Genomic DNA, 20828 nt, shown 5'->3' on the forward strand with positions numbered 1-20828 from the left:
CCTTAATCATTTCTAAATTTCTATATTTAAGAGTAAAGTTGTTAGACATTAGCTCAGTTTACTATTATTATTATAATAGTTTACATATAAATTTCTTTGAAGAAATTTTTTTTAAAAAAATGTGTTAATTAAATATTTCCATCAGTAACTTTTCTACCTGGACAAAAACTATATATGCAAAGTGATTTATAATGAGTAAGTAAATCGGGAAATTAATAGAAATGTAAATTTTACAGGCTTCTGTAAAATTTCTCTTTTAATTTAGTGTTAAAGGGTCAAGTTGTTTGACTTTTTTTCTGAAAACATTGCAAAGTGTGTTATTACTATTTGCAAAAATTGCTGGCAAATTTCTGATTACAAGTACATTTTTCTCACCTGAAAAGATAGATGACTTTCTTAGACATTGTGTAAATTATGGCATAATGTTTCCTAAACTCCAACTTAGTGGTTTTGAGCTCCTACCTAATAAGGCATCATCATCATCATCAACATTTACTATTCTCATTGAATGAGTATATTCCAGTAAAAAGCTTTAATATGTAATTTGAAAATTCAAGCCTAGAAAAACTAAGATCTAGAGGTAGAGGGTTTCAGCTCTTCCAGCTTCTAATTATAACACTTTTCCTACTGGTTATGTCACTTTCCCCTCTGTGATATTGGAAGTTGGCTATCTAACCATACCATCTTCACTATACTATAGAATTATGGGGTTTCAAAACAGAGCATTTATTGGATGTCCACTATTCGCCAAGCACTGTGGTCCAACCCTCTGATTTACAGATGAATCCATGCAAGATATTAAGTGGAATTGTTACTTCGCTATTCTCAAGTCAGGAACCAGGTTCATGGAATACCCAAGGCAGAATCATTTTAATGTCTCCCATTTGATAATCTCCAACTAGAGTTGTTTATGCTACAGCATTGGGCTCTTTGTTGAGGAAAACATTATATAATTCTCACATCACTCACACCTCTTGGCATGATGTTAGGTACTATGTGGCCATTTAACAAATATATACAGTACAGTTAATCCTGATTATTCATGGCAGTTATATTCTATAAATTCTCTTCAAATACTGAATGACCATATATTGAACCATTGCTCTCAGGGAAAACATAGGGCTATGTTGTATGGGCCTCCTGTTACAGGCTTTTTATCAACTGATCAGTACATAACCTTGTTTTATGTGTGTTACTGTTTTAAGAAACCTTGCTTAATATATTGTCGGTTCATTAACATTGAACTCATGGCCAGCATCACTGTGACTCACGCCTGAATGAAGCTTATTTAACATGCGTATTTTCTCCATAAGGCACATCCCAGCCTTCTTGCGCTTGGGAACACTGGACAGCACTTCCTTCAACACTGTGCTTTCAGGCCATTTTAAACAGTGAAATCATCAGCAAAAAAGCACAAAACTGCAGAAAACATGGCACTAAATAGACCACAAAAAGGACACTTGTATGAAAGCAGAAACAAGAAAACAGGGTTTCCTTGTTCAGCTGCAGCTGGGACCTTGCATTTTGGATGACTCCAAATTTCTGCCACTCCACATATTCACAAATAGCCCCAAAAAGGGCCACGAGTATTGATTTGGGGGGGGGAGGGGTCACAAATAAATGTTAGCAAGTAGGAAAACTCAAAAATATAGAATCAACAAATAATGATGATTGGTTGTAATTAATTAAATTGCTCTTTAATTGTTTAATATTTCAATCAAGATTAAAAGTGTGATTTCTAATCTTGTCACTTCGCTGTTTCGGGGAAAAAGAAACCTTCTGGAATAAAGATCTGCCATGGTATAGGGCCAAACAAGTCTTTCCAGTGGCATGGCCCCCTACTCGCTTTCCGAACCTCCAGCTGAATGAACTGCCCTATGTTTTTCCGCTCCTTGTTAGTCACTGTGTGTTAGTCCTCTTCCTTCACTTCCACCTGTCTGGATCCAACCATCTTCCAAGACTTTATCCCAAATTCCACTTTCTCTATAAAACTTTTTCTTATTTTTCCAGTAAATATGATTCCTTTCTCCTTCTTACTCTCTGTAATATTTGATTGTGTCATTCTCATCAAGGATTTACCATAATTATTTTGTATACGTAATGGTTCACTTCTACAGACTCCTCTGGGGCAGCAACATCTATTATGATTACTCACCTTTGTAGTTCTCATGATTTCTAACTGGTATCTGGTACCTTTTCAATGAGCTCTCAGATACGATATGAAATTTCATCCTCATAATGACCACAGGAGATAGTCAATATTATCTTGTTTTATTTGGTTTTTCTCTGTTTCATGCTCCATGGCTGAAGAACATGCTCCACATCCCCATAAGCCTATGAGTAGCAGAATTAGAATTCACCCCAGCTCTTTCTTCTCTACTCTTCTCACTGCACTATGATTCTGAGCAACTCTGTCTTGTTATCTACAAACCTTGCTAAACAGAACTCATTTCACCATTGTGATCACTGGGTCAGAGCAGTAAATAACTCTAGGCCACTATTTGCCCTGGCCCAAAGTGAAATGTTTAATATGAATTTTCTAGATGCTATTTAGAAGTTGTGTGCCCATAAATATGGCTCCCTGGACCATAGCACAGTGAGACACATGGAAAAGAATTACATCCTTTGAAAAGGTAAAACTTGTTTAAACTATTACTTCTTTCCATCCATCAGCTCTATGACCTGTCAAATTCCAGGCCTCCGCCACTCTGGCTGAATGTGTCTCCTTTGCTCTGCACTGCACTGTGTGATATGTTCTTTTATCTAGTTCACTTATTTTATAAAAATGGATGGACTTTTTAAAAAACACAGCAAGTGCATTTGCTTTTTGGTGCCATCTCTTTCTCTCTATTGAAAAAGCAGCAATATTTTTCTTTCTCCTCTCTTGGTCCTGAAATACCAGCATTGCGTTTTTCTTTTGCCCTTTATGCCTTTAGTGAGTTTCACTTTATGTCTTGTTTTTATTTTCTTGCCTTACAAAAAGATGATTTGATGTCTGTCTCTACTCAAAGATGTGTTGGTTCAGGCAGGGGAGGAGGTATGATCGTTTTTGGTGTAGGACTTTTCCTAACCACCTTAATTTTCATCAGCTACCCCATCCCAGCTGTGAGGTGGCATGCCTGTCCTTATGCCTGTTCTGCCATGTCCCTGGAGGGATATATATATAGCAAAGCTCTTAATTTGCATGGTTCTTCTAAATCTTTCTAATATAACCATTTTAATTAGGCTCCATACTATTGAAAAGTTCTTTGTTAGGATTAATATTCCTTATTTTATCCATGCTTTAGTTTTTCTCTTTCCTGGAATGCTGGCTGCTATGCCTAATGTTCATGCTACCTAAGTTTATGTCTACAATTAGAATTTCAAATGATTTTTCATTTATAAGCAGAAAATCAAGGAGATTATCTTCCACTTCCCACAGCATAAACCTACTGCTGGTGTAGGCACTGAATGTGTTAATCATATAGAATTGAACATATGGAATTTCTGAAAGAGATAATGTAGTTTCTGTCATGATTCGTATTTGCTGCTTTGCCACGCTTCAGGAAAATTGTGCTCTATTGCCATGTGTTTAGTAATTATCTAATCAAGCTCTATCAAAAGTGATGCCCTGTTCTTTTTATTTTCACTTAGACAAATTACATTCTCACCTCAGTCTTTCCTCACTTCCTCTCCTAACCTTAATAATCTTTCCTTCGGGGCTCCCTCTTTTCCCAAAGAGAAGCATGAGGTGTTCATCAGAATGCAGAGTCCATTCTTCATATCTCTACTTTAATCCTAGGTTATGTTGGAAACTTTAAAAAAATGAGTTAACCTTCCTGAGCACACTCATTGGGTATAATAATACCCATTCCTGTTTAGTACAGTGACTGGTGCATACACACTTGTTGAATAAGTAGCTGCTATTTTTAGCATCATATATCTGAATAACAATAAACAGTTTCATTTGTTCTCCTGGGAGGCTGAACAAAGATATATATTTCAAGCTCAACCACAGCAACAGACTACAGAGCAGGCTGTAGCAACACTGCACTTAGCCCTTTATACTTTAGCTGTTTACATTTAGACACAATACAAAGACCTCACCTAAAACTCTTTCTTCTTCCAACTGATGGAAAAAACTGTCTATTAGAATTTTTTTACTTTTCAGAGTGGGATTTCTCCTTTTTAAATCAGGATGATGAGTTTTGATATAAAGTCTTTGTTTTACAGTAAGAATAGAAATTTCTGAAGCCAGAGTCAATTAATTGTCAGTAATTTAACTATACTAAAGACAGGATGGTGCTGTATGTCATAAACCCACAGAGCCCCTATTCCCAGTGCTTGATAAGATTTTAACATTTACCACTATCATCATTTTCATTTGATTAGTACACCTCTGCTCTAACTTATGATGGAGTCCTTGTGATGGCCGAAACTTTCCGAAATCTTAGAAGGCAGAAAATTGATATCTCGAGGAGAGGAAATGCTGGGGATTGTCTGGCAAATCCTGCTGCTCCATGGGGCCAGGGAATTGACATGGAAAGGACACTCAAACAGGTAACTCACAATTTTACTTAAGCTCAATTTATTTCATGGTCTTGTTTAAGTTGAATGTTCAAGAAACAGACTAATTTATCTGAGCATAAATATATATAACAATTGCTATTTTAATATATCAAGATTTCATCATTTTTGAGACACTTCTAGATAGCATAAGAGTAGAATCTTGCTATTTATGTGTTGTGTAGATGCATAGCCCAGATAAATTAGGTTATGCTACAGTGATAAGCAATCTCAAATCCCAGTGGTTTAAAACAACAAGGGAGGTTTGCTCACTCAGACATACGCTGGATTAGCAGGGCCACTCTGCTCTTTGTAGTCACTCAGGGATCCAGGCTGGCAAAGCAGCTACCATCTTGAATGCTGCCAAGGGAAAGATAGATATTTGAGGGGAGGTTTCAAATTGGCAATTAAATACCGTGGCACTTCTCATGTCTATTTACAACTCAGATGTCATAAAGAGTCACATACCGTGTTTCCCCGAAAATAAGACAGGGTCTTATATTTATTTTTCCTCAAGAAGACACCCTAGGGCTTATTTTCAGGGGATGTGTTATTTTCCCCTCAAAGCCTCAGCTGGCAGCACGCACAGGATGGCCGGGACCTGACAGAGGGAGCCAAGCCCCACCTTGTTGGTGGGGCTGCCCACACATTTCTGGTCACCTCTGGGACAGTAGCTGTCACAATGGGGCAGATGAGAAGGGTTGCTTGTCTTCTTTACCACTCCACGACAAAATGCATGGGTTGTGCAGATATGCTGCGTAGCCACGCCCATCACAAGGTCTTATTTTGGGGGTAGGACTTATATTGCGCAAAAGCTTAGAAATCCTGCTAGGGCTTATTTTATGGGTAGGTCTTATCTTTGGGGAAACACGGTAGGTCTAACTAACCACAAGGGCTTGAGGAAGTACAAGCTTGCCTTGAGTCCAGAATGCAAAAGAACCAGAATATTTAGCAAACGTAAGTATTGACTAACTACCTTTTACGGCCCACAGGCCACATGCAGGTGTTTTGCCTGCTTGATTTTTTACTTCAAAATAAGATATGTGCAGTGTGCATAGGAATTTGTTCATAGTTTTTTTAAAACTATAGTCCAGCCCTCCAACAGTCTGAGGGACAGTGAACTGGCCCCCTGTTTAAAAAGTTTGAGGACCTCTGAGTAGATCGTTAAATTGCCTTGTAACCTTGGATAAAATAATTAGTTCATTATAGTCTTTTATAGTTATACTAACCCTATTTTTTAAATAATTAAGGGTATATATATATATATATATATTTGACATCACATGTTAAATCTTCTGAAATGCCATTGATTCAAAATATAAATAAAAGTGAATTAACAGGAAATTTGAAAAAAGTATATTTGAATATTTTCAAAAATGTATTTATATGTTTTGGCTTCTTATATCTTAATTTTAATATTAGAGAGGTGAAAATAAAATCTGGCATGGGTATCTGGGCTATTTAATTCATTATGTTGATATATAGATAAAACTTAAAAGTAATTGTAAACAAACTATATTTCCATTCCTATAAAATACTTTATAATTAAGGAAGAATCCTGTTAGTTAAAATGGAAATTTTATAATATTAAAAACAAAACATACTCATCTTTTATTTCTATGGCAGACTTGCTTCTACATTCCTCTGATATTCCTCTTTCATATTCTATCCCAATAGTTCAAATACCCAATGGCATTTCAGCCAGCTGGTTGTAGTTCCTCATTCTTGTGTAGTAATAGCCTAGCAGATGAATTTGAGATTTCTATAAGTGAAATGGCAAATGAATACATGTGTGAGTTTTCTTTTGCTTTAAGGTTCGAATCCAAGGGCTGACAGGGAATGTTCAGTTTGACCACTACGGACGTAGAGTCAATTACACAATGGATGTGTTTGAGCTAAAGAGCACAGGACCGAGAAAGGTGAGCCACAGTCAACTGAAGGAAAAAAAAAGAAAATTCTCTGTTTTTGTGTTTGCATTTGACATTTTTAAAGATTTCTAGGAGAAAGATAACTGGATTTTCTATACATCCTTTCTGTTTTCAATGTACTTACAAATACAGTAGTATTTTCTTGATAAATCTATGCAGAGATAAATTCTTGCATCATGTAATTGATATTTTATGATATGCTAAAGCTGAAACAAAGTAATTTATGCACTGTTTATATCCTTTATCCAAAATGGAAGCCATATTTTGGGAGGGGGGGAGGCTCAGCGAAACAAATCCCACAAAACAAAATCTACTCTGCAGGACTGAACACAATGCAATAAAAAGACATAAGCATCTCTATGTAGTCATTTATGAAATCATTAGAAAGACTATAAAGAAAACTACTTCCAAAACATCCAAAAAGTGATTTATACAATGGAACCATACAACTCCACCATAGTAATTGGTTATATAAGTGTTTTATAGCTAATACATAGAATTTTTAACATTCCTTTTCTCTAGGATTAGCTAGGATGCTCAAGGAAAGAGATATTCAAGTTAACCTTATCTAAAAACTCCATTTGTTTCAACACTTGGCTGTTTGGAAAAACTTTCCAAAATGTGCTTCTGTGCTTTAATGTAATAATGATAGCTATAATTTATCAAATGCCTTTTAGGTCCCCAGCCCTGGACTTGATGCTTTGCATAATTTAATCATCACAACAAACCTATAATCTGAGTATTATCTCCCTTTTCTCAATTGAGAAAATTATGGCCCAGTAAGTTACCTTCTCCAAAGCCTGTAAGTAGGAAAACAAAGATTTTCATTCAGATATGTCTGACACCAGAACATTTCCACATGATGCCCCACCTGAGTAGACCCTGCTCTAGAGGAGTTTTGTGTTCTAATAGGGTAGGAATTAAGAAGTTCCAAATGACAATTCAAGAGAAGGCATCTGAAATTTTTTTTTTATTTCAATCTATTTAGGGAGTACAAATACAGTGTTGTTATTACATGGATATATCTTATAGAAGTGAGGTCTGAGCTTTTAGTGTACCCATCACCCGAATAGTGTACATTATATCCAATAGGTAATCATCCTCCACCCACTCTCCCAACTTCGAAGTCTTTGCTGGTTATTATCCCACTCTGTATGAGCATGTGTACCCAGAGTTTAGCTCCCACTTTTATTTTTTATTTATTTATTTATTTATTTTTTTAGACAGAGTCTCACTTTGTTGCCCAGGGTAGAGTGAGTGCCATGGCATCAGCCTAGCTCACAGCAACCTCAAACTCCTGGGCTCAAGCAATCCTCCTGCCTCAGCCTCCCGAGTAGCTGGGACTACAGGCACGCGCCACCATGCCTGGCTAATTTATATATATATATATTTGTTGGCCAATTAATTTCTTTCTATTTTTATAGTAGAGACAGGGTCTCGCTCAGGCTGGTTTTGAACTCCTGACCTTGAGCAATCCGCCCGCCTTGGCCTCCCAGAGTGCTAGGATTACAAGCGTGAGCCACCACGCCCAGCCTAGCTCCCACTTTTAAATGAGAACATGCGGTATTTGATTTTCCATTCCTGAGTTACGTCACTTGGAATAATGGCCTACAGTTCCATCCAAGTTGCTGCCAGAGACATTATTTCATTCATTTTTATGGCTGAATATTATTCCATGTTATAGATATACCACATTTTCTTTGTTCTCTCATTGGTTTGTGGACACTTAAGTTGATTCCATACTTTTGCTATTGTGAATAATGCTGTGATAAACATATGAGTGCAGGTGTCTTTTCTATATAATGACTTCTTTTCCTTTGAGTAGATACCCAGTAGTGGGATTGCTGAATCAAATGGTAGATCTACTTTTAGTTCTTTGAGAAATCTCCACACTGTTTTCCATAGAAGCTGTACTAACTTACATTCCCACCAAGCATGTATAAATGTTCTCTTTTCACTATATCTGCCCCAACACCTATTTTTTTTTTTACTTTTTAATAATGGCCATTCTGACTGGGATAAGGTGTTATATCATTGTGGGTTTAATTTTCATTTCTGATGATTAGTGATGTTGAATATTTATTAATATGTTTGTTGGCCATTTGTATATCTTCTTTTGAAAAATGTCTGTTCATGTTGTCTGCCTACTTATTAATGGGCTTATTTGTATTTTTCTTGTTCAGTTGTTTGAGTTCTTTGTAGAGTCTAGATATTAGTCCCTTGTTGGATGCATAGTTTGCAAATAATTTTCTCATTCTGTAGGTTTTCTGTTTACTTTGTTGATTATTCCTTTTTCTGTACAAGAAGCTTCTTAGTTTAATTAAGTCCCATTTATTTATTTCGGTATTTATTATATTTGCTTTTGGGGTCTTAGTCATAAATTCTTTGTCTAGGCCAATGTCAAGAATATTTTTTCCTACATTTTCTTCTGAATTTTTATATAAACCTTATAACAATAACCAACTGATCTTAAACACACAGACAAAAACATACACTGAGGAAAGGGGATACCCTATTCAATCAATGATGCTGGGAAAATAGGATAGCCATATGCAGAAGAATGAATCTGAATCCCTATCTCTTACCATACATAAAAATTAACTCAAGATGGATTACAGACTTATATGTAAGGCATGTGGAATTTCTAAAGAGGAATAGATCACTTTCTCTTTAGCTGGAAGAAAACAAAATCAAGGAAGGCTGTGTGGAGGAAGTGGGATTTAAAGTTAACCATGAAGTTAGAGTTTGGATAGATTGAAATGGAAAAGGCAACAGTGTGAGGAAAGACTTGGAGGCAGGACAGTTATGGTCATATATGGAAAATAGCAAAGGTTATCTGAGTTGTGTTTTGCTCCAGTCTCTTATCTGAGTATGCTTCTGGATGTATGGGAAGGAGACATCTGGAGGTACCATGAAAACCATCTCCAGCTTTTCAGCCCCTTAGTGGCATCCCTCTTTGTTTGCAGGCTGCCAGCCAATACACAGTAGGCCAGAGCTTACCTGATCCAGATCAGGTATGGCAGGAGATAGAAGACAGCTGGGAAGGCCCAGCTACACTGCATGACAGGCAGGCTCCTCTAAGACAATTGCCCGAAGCAAGGGAAAGAGATACTCCCAAGAAGAACCCACTCTGCCAACGCACAGCTAGCAACAAGAAAGAAAGAGGCCTGTCTTAAACAAAATCCCTCTGCTAACTGTGGAACAGACAGAATATTCCACAGGCCCTAGAAACATCGGCTAACAGGTAGACAGAGGTAAGACAAGCCCACCCTCCTGCCACACACCAGGCCTTGCAAAATTAGCTTTTTAAGCAGAGATTTTTAAAATGCAAAAAAAAAAATAACCCCAATTCCATATTTTACAAAGCAGTAAGTGAAGAAAGTCAAATGGTTCTCCATAAAAGAAAGAAAGCTGGTGGTAACTAACAGTGATATCAAGTGGGCTTTTTATAGTACCGAGTCTTTTCATGGCCTGTTGAACCTTGATGGTAACAAAAATTAAGATTTTTGGAGGAAAAAGTTAAAGAGTAAGTTGAGAGAGTGATGAACAGTACATCTTCACACCCAGCTGACATTCATCTAAGGCCCTTAAAAGACATATGGAGTGTAAAATGGTGTAGACTCGTCTATCTTCATTTTTCCGTGGCAACGATCAACTTGGGCATTGTGTCAGGAATATTAAACTTAAAAATGAACCACCACGAGAAACACTATGCTGGTGAGACTAGGCAGTATGTCTGAGAAGTGAGCAATCGTTCTTGTAAATTGAACACTTACCAGCAAGGGAGCTATCTTTGAAAATAGATCAGAGAGTCAACCCATCAGTTTGTCTGATTTCTGTAACAGGAAAACTGATTGAGAGTCTCATTAAGCAGAAGCCACAAAGTTCTTTGTGAAGTCCTGGCTCCTAAGTACAGTGGAATTCTTCTTATCATTCCAGTGACCCCCTAGGGTTACAGAGGGAATGCTCCTGGACCAGACTTGCATTTGCATAGTTTCAGGAATTTTTAATTGTAAACATTTCATTTATTGAAAGCAGGCTATATGTCGGACACTGTAGTATAAAATTGATGTGCATTTTTATATTTAACCATCATGACAACCTGAAAATGAGATAAATATATATGTATGTGTGTGTGTGTGTGTGTGTGTGTGTGTGTGTGTGTGTGTGTGTGTATTTCATTTTATAGAAGAGAAAAGTAAGGTTCAAATAAACTGAGTAACCTGCCCAGGGATGCTCAGCTAGAAAGAGGTAGAGCCACAGTGAAAATCAAAATTCCGCAGCTCCACAGCTCGCTCTCTTGACTGATGTGAAACATCATCAGTCTCAGTGCCTATAAGAGTTCTATTTAGGGATGGCGTGAGAATTAGATCCGATTTCTCAGGACAGGTCTGGTCAAAGCCGCTATCTAAGGAACTAGCTTTGAGTAGAACAGGGTCTCCTCACAGCCCCTCTTACCCAGCCCCTATGTTCTAGGAAGGCCAAGACCCCTGTAAATACAGAGACATTTGCTCGCACATTTTATTATAGTTATATTTGCATACAAATCAGCTTTAGAGGTCCAAAGAAGATGAATGTTTTTCTGACATCTCTTGTCCATTTCGTAATTTAAATGCTTCTGTATTTTTGCTCTAGCATTACAAAGCCACTTTTCACCCACTGTCTGTCTCTGTATATTTCCCTGTCTGATTAAATGAGGTCAGGGATAGGAAAAGTTCTCAGTGACCTGTAAAATGTTGTGAAGAACTGGAGAGAGAAACTCCATCTCATGTGATGTCATAGGTCCAAACTTTACGATTACTTTCTTTAGGAATTCACCCCTGTGAGGTATTACTTCTCACTAAGTCCATGTTCCACATGAAATTTACCATCAATTAGTCCCTATCACAAAGCATGGCTTTCTTTTTTCACCAGAATTATATGTAGGTATAAAGCAAGAAAATAAAATTTTGCTTATTAATTTGCCAGCACTTCTGAGTCATTTATCTTCTAGAGAGGATAGTTGTAAACTCACAGATTAGCTCTTAAATGCAAAATGTCAAGGTCTTGCCAATATCTGAGGACTCTCCAAAATGTATCCCAGATTCTTTTCTGTTGTGGGATTCATTAGTAAAGAAAAACTGTCTTTCCTGAAATAGGGCCGCTGAAATCTGCAGGGTGGCTGCATCTTAATGGAGTGCTAAACCGTAAAACTCATTTTCATGTCATATAACTGTCCTGTGGAAAGGAGAATTAACAGGAAGCAATCGACATGTTTTAAGTACACATAGGAATTGAGTATACTAAACAAGTATACTAAAAAGTATACTTGTTCTTAAATATTTCACAGAATTATTAAATAAATGCCAGCTAGAAATGGATTCACATGGACAACTGAAAATAATTGCTGAACTTATGTATACCATAATTTTAGATCAAACCAAAAGTATAGCAAGCCATGTTCATGAAAACTCTTTTTCCCCATCTGTTCTGTTATTGAATTATATGTGCAACACTTGCAAATAATATAGTGGCTCTTTCTAATATGTTAACACTTACTTTATTTTGATATGCTCATAAATACTAACATGGTAGTTAAGAAACTTGGAGGAGGCAAGTTCCAGTATGTCCAAAACATATTAGAACAAACAGTGAATACAGACCAGTGAGCAAATACATACATTTTATTGAAAACACGAGTTTTGTCAACCACATCAAGAAATTCAAGAAAGAAATTGGCAATCATTAAATGAATACACATTTTGGGAAGCTGTGAAGCTTAATAGCAAGCGTGTGGACTTAGTGCCATGCAGACCTTAGTTTTGATTTCTGGCCCACTAAAGTGTAACCATGTGTAATTTATTTAACCTTCGAAAATGGGTCCTCATCTCTAAAATGTGGATAATAATTGCACCTACTCTACATTTACTATGTGTATTAACGTTAAGATGTATATTTTTTAAAGTTCTGAATACATTGTCTGTCCCCAAGAAAGCACTCAATATGTGGTAACCATTATTATTACTTAACAGCCTGCATGAAATTTTCATTAAAATTCCACTGTAGTTGACTACTTTTTAAAGTGCTTAACTACTTAATTTATTTTATGAGAAAGTGTTTGTTTTACTTCTGAATGAGAAAAATAATATCATAATCTTAAAATGCAAAAAAATACAAATTTAAATGTAATCTTTGCAAGTGAAAACATTGTTCTTTAATATTCATCTCTAATATAGTTAGCATTTCAGAAATGGTAAGATTCTTATATTGTGGTTAGGTTATATCAAACCCAAACCTACTTCTATACTGATTCAAAAATACACAAGTTTCCTTTGCTTGAAAATATCCTATACATTTTTTTAAAATAAATCTGGATATTGCCTTTACCATGTGGCCTGTGACTTCATTGATAGAGTCATGCAAATTAATTTTAAGGCATCCAAGTCCATCTCACTAGAAAAGAGGATCAACATAAAATGATGCTCCATCTGTGTCTATACTCCTTTTGGAACCACCCATTCCCACTGTCTTGGCTACTCTATGATTGTAAATTATAAATTTGCCAGATATGTAACAAGGCAGAAAAACTGGTTCATCATGAATTAAGGAAATTTGCACACACTTTTTTTAGTTGCTTTTTAAATTTGTTTTGTTTGCTGGTTTATACGCCTCATTGTTTTAAGATTAAACTTTTCTAAAATATGTTTTTAAGCATTTTCTCTATTTTGTAGGTTGGTTACTGGAATGATATGGATAAATTAGTCTTGATTCAAGATGTACCCACTCTTGGCAATGACACAGCAGCTATTGAGAACAGAACAGTGGTTGTAACCACAATTATGGTAAGTCTTGGTCTATGCTTTATGGTGTTTCATTTTGTCCATAGGCAATTGTAACCCCCCAGCTATGGTGAACAGGGAGGGTGAAAGCTGAATCTTAGTAGTGATGACACTGGTGTTCTTGATCCACAAAAGTCTATTAAGTCTTTGAATAGGTTTGTCCTGAGCTTTGAGTACATTCAGTACTTTTATTTGTATTATCTTTTGTTGCATTGTTGTTCTTGGAAAAATGCTCAGATGTTAAAAATTGAGACTGTCAAACTCTAGTTGGAAATGTATGAAATACTAAGACCCCAAAACACAAAACAACAAACATGACAAAGTTCCACAACCAATCACATAAAAATATCCAGTAGTAAACATCACATTTTTATTGTTATTATGTTTTTTAAAGCATCGATGTAATAATAGTTAATAGTGTTTAAAATTATAATTTTCAGGTAGCTTAATCATTGGATTATGGTTTGCATTGTCTGTTTATAATAGTGGAGATGTGAATGTGAAGATTTTAATAAGCATGCTTATATAACTAAATGCTTTCAAAATTAATTTAGTTTTACTTTATTTTTAATGTGGAAAGGGTTTTTTTGCACCGATTATTTTTCTCATTGACCAGTGAGAAATACATAATATAATTTATTGAACTTCTAGGAATTACAAAATCTATGATTGCTTCATTGGGTTGCATCATAAAATGAAAAATACTCTAAATTCTAAGGCTGCTTTCTCAAAGAGAATCTTGTGAAATTACCTTTTAAATAATAGAATATCATATATATTTTTCCCTTCTCAAGTCAAACATGCCCTTTAGAGTCAATGCTAGTCAAAGGAGATCAACAATCGGTGACCTTTTCTATCTAATGTAAAATTATATATCCTCAGCTCACTGTCTCTGTAGGCAAAGCATATTTTAAATTATTTATGGAAGCCCTTACTCTAAATAAAATGAAAGTATTTTATGTAATTTAGTTTTCAGTTTTCATAATTTTAGTTTTAGGTTTTTAGTAATGTCAAGTTGTTTCCAAAAGTGACATTGAGGTCAAAGCATGAAAATGCCAGCGAGAAGCTTTCAAATGTTGCAATTAGTTTTATCTGTGTTGCATCACCAGTTAGTAATTTAATGTATCTGACAAGCCTTGATCATAAGTACATGATTTCAGAATGCAAACCAACCAACAGCAGTTTGTGTGTAAACCTTCTAACTTAATTGTGTAATATTTGCATGGGACTTGAAAAGCAATATATATATATTTCTTTTCCTAAAAAAAAAAAAAGACACAGTAATGGAAAGTCATACTTCAGTACAGTCCTCCTCTTTTCAGCCTCTGATGAAGAATCCTATTTTAAGAAATTGATCAAGAAAGAAAAGAGTTCCACGCTGTTCGACCATTCCTAACTAAGGCTCAAGTCTTGTTCTCCAGTGTAGTAAATTTAAGCTTATTTTTCATGTGGGATTCTTCTTGGATGACCAACTCTGGACTACCAGAAAAAATACATTTTTTAAAGTTCTGTGACTTTTCTGAGATACTAGAACAAAAGAAGAATTAATCCTCATCTTTCTCAAGAAAATAAATAGATGTTGAAAAAGAATCACTTAGAGATTCTGACATATCAATTCCCACCTACATCTTGAAATGAGGTCACTGTATGTAAACGATGGAATTATATCACTCCTATTTCCAAGGGTAGATTTTTCTATCCGTAAATATCTCTGAATTTATGTGCATGTTTTCTGAACATATACAGTTGTTTTCTTTAAAGATTTTTTTTGAAATTTGCCTGTTCTATGTGAAATAAAGTGTTTTAATGTGCATTATAGGTGTAATGTAGAGAATTTCCTCTCCATCCCTGTTATTAAAGGGGCTGGACATGTAATTCTTAAAACCAAAATACTGAATTAATTTTGCAAGCATGGCTAGTTTTCAGGAAGCATGCTATCAAAAAATAAGTAAAAATGACTGAAAACATCTGTTTCCTGTACATATAAAGAATATTCTGTAAAGTTACCTGTTTGACAGTGATGCCATCAATATTTTTTGCTATCAAAATGGTACAATACTAGTATCTGTCTTTTGTATGAAAATGTAATCTTTATATAAATAATACCTCTGGTATTTGCAACTGCATAATCATTCAGTAATTCAAAAAGACATACTAGAATCCTCTCCCTGAGAGTGTTCTTTGTATGTGTGCTTGTTGAAAATGGTAGCCCAGAAGTTATTAACATCCCCACCACCTCATTCCTTTTGAAAGAAATAACAATTCCTTGTAGATGAATGAGATACTGGCATCTCCATGGTATTCAGTTGAACACTGTCGAAACAGATGGAGTTGGCTAGACACTGTAATATGTACCATACGGATACCTAGATACAGAAGAAGGCTGAGAGTGAGCACTGGAAATCATTCATTTTGATTGAAATTGATATGGTGTTGCTGTTCTTCCATTTGTCTTTCCTTCATGTATGTTGTTATTTATATGTTGATACACTGTAATGGTATATGCTATTGTTAAATAAAATCGATTGATAAATTCAGCTATTTATAAATATTTATTGAGCGTCTGCTATTTGCTAGGCACAGTAAGAGGCCCTGGGGGTATGTCAGAGAACAAAACAGATAAAAACCCTGCACTTAATGGAATTTATAGTCTAGTGAGAGAACGTAGACAAGAAACATAATTACTAATTATATTAGCCATCTTTTATAAATAAAATGTGGCATTAGCTTTTTATACATTTTTTTTTTTTTTTTGAGACAGAGTCTCACTCTGTTGCCCGGGCTAGAATGGTGAGTGCCGTGGCGTCAGCCTAGCTCACAGCAACCTCAAACTCCTGGGCTCAAGCAATCCTCCTGCCTCAGCCTCCTGAGTAGCTGGGACCACAGGCATGCGCCACCATGCCCAGCTAATTTTTTCTATATATATTAGTTGGCCAATTAATTTCTTTCTATTTATAGTAGAGACAGGGTCTCGCTCTTGCTCAGGCTGGTTTCAAACTCCTGACCTCGAGCAATCCACCCGACTCGGCCTCCCAGAATGTTAAGATTACAGGCATGAGCCACTGTGCCCAGCTTTTTATACTTTTGAAAGTTATTTTTTTATAACAGCATTATGTATCTATAATGTGATCTTAATTTTCATAATGAATTTATTCTACCTGCATACAGAATTTAACATAGCTAAAACTAAACAGAAAATAAAATTGACAATATCATCACTTTTTATCTTTGTCTTATTGACTAAAAATTTATAAAATTTGTAATATTCACGATTGTGACTATACTGATTTAATTTTTTTGTATTCAAAGTTATAATTTTTGCAACTTAAGGAAGCCAAATCTATGCCACGTAGTTTGGATAAGTTCAGCAATTGAAGAAAAGGAATTTTACAATAAAACTTGGGGGAAGAGAGGGTGGTATTTTCCTTTGTAATCTTGTTACTGTCTTTGGCTATTGAACTATCTGGAAAAGGAGAGCTAATGCAGTGATAATTCAGATAAGCCCTTTTTTTCCCAAAGCTTCACTATTGAAGGGCAATCATGCTTATGATACATTACTCAACTATGAAGAAATTTCTTGCCATTTTATAAATATAACAATCCTTTAGGAAAATTTTCCATAAAACCAAATTTATTCACTGCAGCATCAGACTTATGTTACAAACTTAAAAGCAATTTTACTTATCACACGTGATCTTTTCAGAGGTCACTTTTTGTACTTTATATGAGATGTTTGACATTTTACCTTCTCTATGTGCAATTTTGTAGGTACACTATAAGTATATATATATGCATATATAATGTACATGCACATACTTATGTATAATATATGTATGTACATATATACAGAAGATAAAAATGTATTTCTTTTCTTCCTTGTACCAAATATTAATTTCCCCCTCCCACATATATCTCCTATTGGATGGCTTATAATTCAATTAGTTTTCAAATAAATTATTTTGGCTAAACTTAAATTTTTGCAGTCATTAAATTTACTTATTTTTTCTGAATTGAATAATAACATCTTAATTTCCACTTTTAAGAAATTTATCCATGGGATAAATTATTCACATCCATTATGGTTCTTTAAAGAAAAGCAAGTATCCACACAATATTTGTTAATGCTGATTTTATTATTTTAACAGTTTTCAATAGCAATTGTAATGATTATAGTTGTGGTGTTTAGAAAATCTTGAAGCCTTTCTAATATATGTCATTCTCATAGTTTCACTTTTGCTAAATACAAATAGTCCTTGGTAGGAACATTATAATTTATTGACTGAAAATCATTGAGACAGTTTCATAAGCAAGTCCTAATGTAGCAGCTTTAGACAAAGAAGGATTACTTTCCTGACATAGTAGAGCAAATGTAGAGCACCATTCATTATGGAAATTGTCTTAATAAACTCATAATCATAAGAAGTAATGCATTTAAAATAACTTCTAAGAAATTATTGTCCCAGAGAGCACAGTAGTTAATAATAAACATGGCAAGTTATACTTTTAAGCCAAAGCTCTTAACACTTGGGACTTCATAGGCCTGCTTTGCAAAGATGCCCCCCAAATTCTCCATAATGACTAGCTAGAATTCTATTTTTATTATATTGAAAAGATTTGATATTTTCTTCACCCATTGTGGCCCCCAAATTTTGTATTAACTCTCCCCAGTATGCTGTATTGGAAGAGTTACCTGCAGACAATTTGTCAGATTGAGGATGTGGGAAATGAGGAAGTTGGAAGAATGTTCAGAATCTGTTACTCATATTGGGTTTGACATGAAAAGAAAGCAAAATGAGACACACTGAAAGAAACTGGAGAGAGGTGAACAACCATGAGAGCCTCTGTTCAAGACAAGCCTAGCTTTTCTCTTCCTTTGATCTTCTCACCTGGGTGTGGTCATGCCATTTGTCAGATGCTGCAGGCATCACTCCTCCTGAACCTCAGGAATTGTTTGTGCCCCTGGATATGCAAAAGTATAGCTAAGTTTCTAATCAACATGTCCAGTAAGGGGAAGGTTTTTCTAGCCTTTGGTCATTTGTTTGTCAGGAAAATAAAGACTTGATGGGCCCCTGGTGTCCAAAAGGAAAAGTGAAAAAAATTAAAAACAGTATTAAATAAATGTTACTCATATAGACATATGCTTGCTTCAGAAGAGATAACCTAACACTTGTTAATATTTACTTTTTTGTTATTTAGTGCCTTCTATATGCCGGATGCTATGAGGAGAAATAGAAAGGTCTTATCTACAATGTTTACTCGAAAGATCATATAAAGAATTTCATTCACTAAAAATACAGAAATGCATTTCTTTAATCTTGTTCCCCTTCTTGTTAAATTTTGTGAAATTTTAATTAGTTGCACATATTTTGATGAACGCAATAATAGCTTCAAAAATTTACAAATATTTTAAAATGTGGGCTCAACTCCCACCTTTGTCACTTGTTAGCTCTATGAAATTGAACAATTGGCTTAACCTCCCCGAGTCTTCATTTTCCCACCTGTAAAATGGGAAATGCCTACCACAAGGAGTCAGTGTCAAAAGTAAATGAAATGACACAAAGAACTGAGCATTGTTGTACTTGATACAGAGGAAACACTAAATAAGTAAGAGATGTCATTATTATTATTCACTACTATATTTTATTGTTGTTCTCCACATCTTATACTCCTTTACACTTATTACAAAGAATTTACAATGACTTTGATCACAAGAGGACAAAGCATGTATTTTATTTATTTTTGTATACCTAGCTCCCAGTAAACTGGCTGGCATACAGTAGGTGCTTAATAAATATTTGATTAAAAAATAAGCATGCAGCTCTTATTGAAGCAAATTTTTCACTATATAATGTAGAGGTAATTTAGCTAATTAAATTATAAAACTAACTATAGAAACTTCCACAAACAAGCTGAAACAGTACTATATCTACTTGAGGACTAAAATTCATAAATGTCCAAATATTCCATATACTTTAGAACTGACCTTTGGCCTTAGTACCAAATGGGAGCCTTAGCTCTACCCTTTTTGAAAAACTCTTAAGCTTGCTGTTCTCCTAGATGATAGCTGTATGACTTTTTCAATTAGAATATTATGCATTTTACATATATATGGCTCTTGCTTTTTTCTACATAATCTTCCATATTTTAATAAGGCTATTGTAAAAAAAAGAGAAAAAAAGAACTAGCTAATAACTAGTCATATTTTATAGTATGTTTTAGAAACTAATAATACTTTTCAACAACTCACCAGTTTTCATAACCACATTTATAAATTGCTAAACCCCTTATATTTGCACAGTGTTTTCTGAAAACTAATAAATAATTTTCATTTATATAAAACAGAGACATCTTCCTTAATTTTATGAGTGGAGAAACTTTCTTTAACCAATTCCAGGCTTAGAATATTCATCAAATTCAAAAAAGTGGGAGACTTCTGGGTCACTTGGCAATACCAATAGAAGGCGGGATTTAAGAAAATAGTACAAGGATCAAAAACCTGGACAATTGTCCACAGCGACATTATTTAGGGTTTCTCTAAGAGAAAATAAAATATAATTTAATTTACACTTTTAAAAAAAATGTAAAGGAGTTTTTACTTTTACAAAGTACTTAAAATCAGAATTATTGTAGACTTCTGCGATATTTCTGCAAAGTAATTTACCTTCTAATCCAGAATTCCAAGTGCAAGTCCATCTTCCCCAATTATAAATTTGCTGGGGAAAGAAAAGATCGTTATAAAAGATTACTAATAAGTGTTACAGTACAATTTTATAAAACAAATAAATGATCTCAATAATGTTGTGGCCAAAGGTGATCTCTCCTTGTTTACAAATGACTGGAAAAACTGAGATGTAGGTAGGAATTCTCTTCATATTACACATTCAGTAGCCCTATCTTTTGGTTAGTGGCTTTAGGTGCCATTTTTTAAATCAGGTGATTTTTAGCTAATATGTATCTTTAATTCATGCCTTTAAATGGTTTTGTTTAGAGGTGTGTGTATGTGTGTGTGTGTGTCTGTCCAGCAATTATTAGCCACCAATATTTAAAGCCAAAATATTGGGCAACATTAGGAAAGTGATGCAAATAATTCTTTATTCTGTTTTCTATCTCACTTGCTTGGAAAACCAAATAGGATATCATTTGATGTGTGTGCTCATCATAACTGGAAGAAAATTATTAGCTTCCACTAGGGACATATTTTATGGTACAATTAAAATTCATGGAGCATAAACCATATTTAAAGCCAAAATATCGGGTAACATTAGGAAAGCAATGGAAATAACTATCTGTAGAAGAATTTCTAAACTATTCATTTATTTTTTCTTTGAGCATCTGTGCAGCAAGTGCCTGCTCTGAGAAAAGCATTTTGCTAAACATTAGAGATCAATGAAAAATGATATAGCCCTTTTCCTAAGGATGTCACAGTTTAATATGGCTAAATATGATGCAGAATATAGAGACTTGTGGCCTTGAATGAGTCTTTTATTATGTTAAGCTGACTACTAGTTTTTAGTTCCATGAGGTATTTTAGAAATAC

The 20828-nt window shown here is 34.8% G+C and overlaps 1 protein-coding gene across 9 annotated transcripts in view; it reads left to right on the forward strand.

Annotated features, from left to right (window-relative positions):
- The window catches only part of GRIA4 (glutamate ionotropic receptor AMPA type subunit 4), a 357595-nt gene that overhangs the window by 276487 nt on the left and 60280 nt on the right, over positions 1–20828 (forward strand). For 8 of the 9 annotated variants that reach the window (XM_076002474.1, XM_012748745.2, XM_012748747.3 and 5 more), the window contains 3 exons: positions 4372–4539; positions 6360–6464; positions 13184–13294. In XM_076002474.1, the coding sequence (XP_075858589.1) occupies positions 4372–4539; positions 6360–6464; positions 13184–13294 (384 nt within the window). Of the gene's footprint in view, positions 1–4371; positions 4540–6359; positions 6465–13183; positions 13295–14613; positions 16056–20828 lie in introns of those variants that run through there. The other variant, XM_012748750.2, reaches the window with a different exon arrangement.

Source organism: Microcebus murinus, chromosome 4 (genome assembly GCF_040939455.1).
Source record: "Microcebus murinus isolate Inina chromosome 4, M.murinus_Inina_mat1.0, whole genome shotgun sequence".
NCBI classification, from domain to species: Eukaryota; Metazoa; Chordata; class Mammalia; order Primates; family Cheirogaleidae; genus Microcebus; species Microcebus murinus.